Genomic DNA, 6,000 nt, shown 5'->3' with positions numbered 1-6,000 from the left:
GTTCTGTGGGTAGTATGTTTTATGAAGACTGCCTTCAGACTGCTCCCATCTCTGTGAGGCAATGTACACTAAAGAAAGCGTCAAAGCCTTGGTTTGAGGCATTCAACACTAGCATGCTAAATTTACTTGTACAGCTGAAAGGATACTTACAGGATAGCAATTCCACTCAAGCTCACCATCCTTAAAAAAAACAGCTTTGGACATTTTCATCAAATGTTTGCAGTTTTCTAACATTTATAGAGAACCAACAAAATTACTGTTAAAAGGAGCACTACACCTAACAGGAACTCTTCCTGCTGCACAATGCATGAAACCAAAATAAAAAAAGCAACCAAACAATGAAAGCTATTAAATAAAGACAACCACAACAAATTCATTCCATTTTCTTTATGAAAACATATCTGACAGGTCACGGCTGGAAAAAAAGACAAAGCAATTAAGAAGTTAAGTCAACTACCCTTGATTGCTGCCCAGAGGGTTTCATTAAGAGGGATTGTAATGCTGGATCTCATTCATACCATGTACTTTTTACATTAATCTATTTGTGCCATCAGTCCTTCAAGTTCTGGTCTCGTCTTGAATCTTATGTGAAAATCGTCCTCAGTGTGCTAGGGAAAACAAACAAAGATAACTTACAGCAACTCTTCAACAGTATACAAACATAGAAAACCTAACTTCATACAAAGAATATGTTGCCGCTTTTTACTTAACAATCCTTGAATTAAGCTCTATCTCTCATTGGGAGGAGACATCCTATGTATTTCACGTAACTATTAGTAAAGATATGTTACATGTTTCTCATTATATCAATCCCCTACTACAAACATTTGAAGAATGCTATGGATGTATGGTTTCATTCTTGAGCTTTATTGACAGTCAGAGCTAATGCAATGGGTACTTTCATAGTGATGTTAGAGTACCATGGAATAACAAAGGCAAGATATCTGAAATTATGAAATATCAACACGAATGACAAAGTGGATCTAATTTGCAATTTTCTCTTTCCCACCCAATTCTAAGCTGGGTGTACAAGTTCATATCCTTACATTCCAAAGAATCCAAAACAGCATTAATCTAAACAGAGTTTATTACGTACTATGAAAGGCAAGTGACCACATTCTTGATAAAACATACCAAACATCTCTTGTGCACTCTTGCAACTAAAAACATTTCTAAGGATGTGAATAATCATTTCATGAAACCTGATCATGTATGTACTCCAATTAACTAAGGACATGTCTTTATCCCTGCTAGTTTTAATACACCTATCCGAAAGCCATTATGTTCCTTCTTTTGTCTTAAATGATGGTTCAGACACAACCATATTGCTAAGGTGCAATGTGCTGTATTCCAAGAAAATGAAAATGGTTTGATTTTCCAAAATGGTGAAGGAAATTTTTATTAACAGGTCTATAACACAGAGGGTCATGGAAAGGTTCTCGATCATAACCATATTGCCAATGTGTTCAAGGCATGGATGCCAAGAAATTCACCTTGAGAGTGAAGCTCAAAAGCTGAATCTCATCATCCATGTCGAGAACACAATCATTGGTTATGATCACTGAGACTTGATCATGACTCTTTGCATTGCATGGAGTTTTACTTACTCCATGTACTACCAGTTACAAAAGAAAACAAAAAAGCTCAAAGTATTTTTCCAGCTTTGAAAGCCAGTAAAAGCACTAAGTGAGTGCTGTTGCACAGACAGCATGTAAATATAATTGGAGGGGAAAAAATCAGGGACAGTTTTTAAATACTGCACTAATTTAGCTACTTACAGACTGATCTCCCTGTAGTTCATTGAACCAAATATGGGGCAAGACATTTCTTTCGTTCTTTCTTAGGCCAGAATGAGAACACGCACATCAAATGGAAAAAAATAAAGGAGCACACTAAATCAAAGGAATAGTTGTCATTTTTTTCTACTGTACATTAAGAAGATAGTCAACTATGTACAGTACTCACATTAGTTAGATTATAAACATGTTTGGAGTTAGAGAAGAGACGCTGTGATGAAAATGATAGGCAATATGTTTCAGAGATTAGGGAGACCAGGTTACATGACGAAGTAGAGCATTTACAGCTTGTATATTCAGGGACAGTTCAGAATGAAGCAACTTAATTTGAGTAAGACCCAGCCATAACAGCACCTAGGGGTTATATACCTCCGAAAGAGCTGTCACGGTGATGTCTTGAGCTACAGATGTACGGAACAGGCTTATTTTGTTTTTCAATTTTAGAGCATAAATTTGGCTCTTCATGCATTTACTAGATCTTTGATACGCAACTTCCAGTAATGAAGTGTTCTCATTGTATTTACACAAGCTTCACAAGTCGAAAACACAAAATGCTGCATCATGCATAATTACTTCACAAGACAAAAACACAAAATGCTGTTATCATGCATACTTTAACTCTGAAAGACTTTAGAATTAACAGTTATAAAAAATATTTAATATGGCAATATGATAAAGAATGTGCCTTTTGAAGATATGAAAACATTTTTATTTGTAGTATGTAAATCCCATCTCTAACACTAACTATTGTTCTCATTTTTGTTGCATATGAATTGTATCTTATTCTTCCATAAGTGAGTAGGTTATGGCCTACTAAGTGTGATATGGTATCTGCTAGATAACATCTCAAAAGATGAAAATGTACTGCAGTATTTCCTTGAAATTAAATCTGCATGTTAACAAAATCCCTAAACTCAGACTAACAAAACCTAAAAGAAAAACAAAGGCAAGAAAATATAACCACACAGCTCACAAAAGACAAAATAAAAAAGGTACACCTTTAAAGTAAACACGTTAATTTAAACCACTTACTTTTTGAGTTTCTACACCTCACTTCTACTAAAGTTCCACTTCATACTCTGGCTTCATGAAAAGCAACTTATTCTCAGCTGGAAAAAAAATATTCCCTGTTGCCATGCCAGGCTGAAGTCCCTACTTGCTTCCAAAGATTTTCTTTTTTCTCAAGATAATCAAACTGAATTGGTTCCATCCTTTAAATATCTTGCTATATTTCTAAAACTTTACTCCATATCAAAGAGTACTGATACCTGAAATTCAAAAGTAACCAAACTCTCTTTGCATGTCAAAAACATCAAAGTTACTAACACCAAAAGTTACATTACCCATTAGCAAAGGAATCCTGCAACCACACAGAGAACGTCTTCCCTCTGTCAGCTAATGCCTCCTCTAAAAATCTTGTTACAGACCCCCTCCAGTAGAATATGCAAATTTCTTCTTCTTCCCACAAATATGATCATAGTGCAAACTTCTCTCAAGCTACTCAAGCTAAGAAGAAGAGCTGCAACCAGGTTAACTCGAACCCCAGGTTTATTCCCAGCCGACACCTCTGTTAATCATAGCGGAGAAGGAAAAAAAAATGAGTTCTCCAAAATTCAGGACCAAAAACAAAGAGCTTTTATGTACCAATACTGTTTGCAGTTGCCAAGACTAACTGCCAGTCACACCAGGCTGTCTAGCAACACTGATCAGCATCTTTACCACAGGAAGTTACTAGGCTATTTGCCCTGAGGCCCTTATTAGCCTAGCCAAGAGTTAGCCCATGTTTAGACAAGTCAGCATCCAAAGCCCCTGTCCAGCAGGGACACAGGTAGAATCCCAGGGGTATATTTTCTGTTTCCCATCCAATTATCCAGGTTGCGCTTCAAAAGGGATAATGAGGTACTCTGCTTGACGTGGTGAGGGAGTCTATTCCACAGATGGGAGAGTCTCTGGGGCACAAATCTGTCCCACCAACAAATCCTATTGATGTCACAGACCAAGTTGAGGTTGTGCATGTGGGTTACTCGAGTGGAGCTTGACTTGCGGATATGCAGCAGTCCCATAAAGGTGGGCTGTGAGCTTGCTTTGTATGCCAGACACAGGTGACCTCTGAGGAGCTTGTATGAAACTGAGTAGAGGGACATGGTTTTTAGAATATATGTGTAGGGTAGATGTTTGAGGCCCTGTATTCTTCTAGTGAGGAACTTTAGTGGTCTCTCCAGCTGCTGTATGTGCTTGGTGAGGTACATGCTGAAGCGGGCGTTCTACTTAATAATTGGCCTTATAAGGGAAGAATACAGGGATGTTTTGACCTCCTTGTCCCTGGATGAGATACCCTTACTTATGAGGTGGGTCATGTAGAAAGCTTTCCGTACAATGGAAGCAACATGGTGGTCAAAAGTCAGGTTGCCATCAACCTGGGTGCCCAAATCCCTCACAACTGACTGAGTGCTTAGGACATTGTTATTAATGTGATAATATGTGGGGACATCACTCTCCCCAAAGGAGATGATGATGCATTTTTTGGCATTCAGCTTGCACCCATGCTTCTGGCACCAGTCATTTATTTGGGTGAGACCCTTTTGGTGGATGTCCACATCACATGGGGAACTGATGACTACGCCCAGCTTTCAGTCATCTGCAGACGTGGTCAGCCATAGCCCACTGGTTTTGGCCTGCACCTCAGAGAAGTATATCCTGAATAACACAGGCCACAAGACTGATCCCTGGGGTACTCCACTCGTTACCTGTCTACTGCTTGAAGTGGCTTCCCCAATTTTGATTAAGTGGGATCTACCAGTGAGTCAGTTTGCTACCCATCTGATAACATATGGATTGATGCCTAGTTGAGAGAGTTTATCTATTATGCCTGAGTGGGGATTAATGTCGAAAGCTTTGGCCAAGTCAAAGTAGGCAGTGTGCACCATCTTCCCCTTGTCCATGGCTTTGGTGACTGTCTCAAAGAAGTCAACCAGATTTAAAAGACACAACCTCCCTTTGACAAAGTCAAACTGTGTGGAGTCGAGTGTTTGGAGGTTGCCAATGCCCCTGTTAATGAGGGACATGATAATCCATTCCATGGCCTTGCAGATCAGGTTAGTTAGGCTGATGGGTCTATAACTTCCCAGATCGGTGGACTCTCCACCTTTGTGTAAAGGGATGACAGTGGCTGTCCTCCACTTGGCTGGGACAAAGCCGGTACTCAGGCTTTGGATGAATAGGGTGCCTAATGGTGTTGCAGGTTCATGCCTGAGTTCATGCAGGATGTAGCCTGGGATGTTATCGGGTCCCATGGAGGCTGTATTTTTTGCCTTTGAGAGGGCAGTGATGACCTGTTCTCTACAGATAAGGAGAGGGGGGGTAGGTATTGAGGATGTCCTGATTTACTGATGGGGGGACAGAGGGGAGAAGATTTTTCTGAATCTGTCATCCAGTAGGCTGGCTATATCTAGAGCATTTGTGTATGCAGTGTCCTTGACCACCAGTTCTGAACAGATCTGGGTGCTTCCTTTGAGATTGTGGACATATGTGAAGAAGGCCTTATGACTCTCTAGTGGATGTGGCCAATTTGGGCTCGAAGGTAGCTTTACAGGATTTCACTAATGCTTCTAGTTGGACACCTGCTCCTTCTTGGTCCTGGACAGCAATTTGTTTCCTTTTGTTATATAGATTACTTATTACAGATGTCCACCAGACAGGTTTACTCTTCTTTGCAGAAGACGATTTTGTCCTGTCAGGTATTCCTGAATCCATGCACCTATATAAGTGCTCGTATAGTACTTTGGTGTAGATTTGGGCATCCATGCCAGTTCAAACAGATAGGGAGGGTGCTGTGAAGCTGTTTATACCATCCGTCAGGAGGTTGTAATCAGCTTTGGAGAAGTTTTTTTGTTTGACCCTAGCTACAGGGGGATCAGAGGAGATGCTGACTTCAAAAGTGACTGCTTTATGGTTGGATCTTACCAGGGAGGATGATACTGCAGAGGTGCTGCAGTTGCTACTCAAGTTGGTTAATACCAAGTCCAAGATATTATCACCATTTGTGGGGGCATCGACTAGCTGTTCCAAGGCATTTGCACTGATAAAAATTGAGGCATCTCTGGCTATTTGCGTTCTGGCATGAGCAGTTTTTCCAGTCTATGGTTGGGTAGTTAATGTCGCCCAGGATCAGGGTAAAGAGTTGAATTTTGGCAGATTTGAATAG

At 40.1% G+C, this 6,000-nt stretch overlaps 1 protein-coding gene across 1 annotated transcript in view; it reads right to left on the bottom strand.

The window, feature by feature from the left end:
- Positions 1–372: 372 nt before the first annotated feature.
- Positions 373–6,000, bottom strand: part of MRPL48 (mitochondrial ribosomal protein L48) — a 469,376-nt gene continuing 463,748 nt past the window's right edge. The window contains exon 8 of the mRNA XM_044072213.1: positions 373–608. Within this exon, the coding sequence (XP_043928148.1) occupies positions 534–608 (75 nt within the window). The 3' untranslated portion in view covers positions 373–533. The remainder of the gene's footprint in view (positions 609–6,000) is intronic.

This window comes from Protopterus annectens, chromosome 5.part0 (genome assembly GCF_019279795.1).
Source record: "Protopterus annectens isolate FY-2018-M chromosome 5.part0, PAN1.0, whole genome shotgun sequence".
Taxonomy (NCBI): domain Eukaryota; kingdom Metazoa; phylum Chordata; order Ceratodontiformes; family Protopteridae; genus Protopterus; species Protopterus annectens.
The sequence above is the reverse complement of the archived record's forward strand: the minus strand, read 5'-3'. Positions and strand labels throughout refer to the sequence as shown.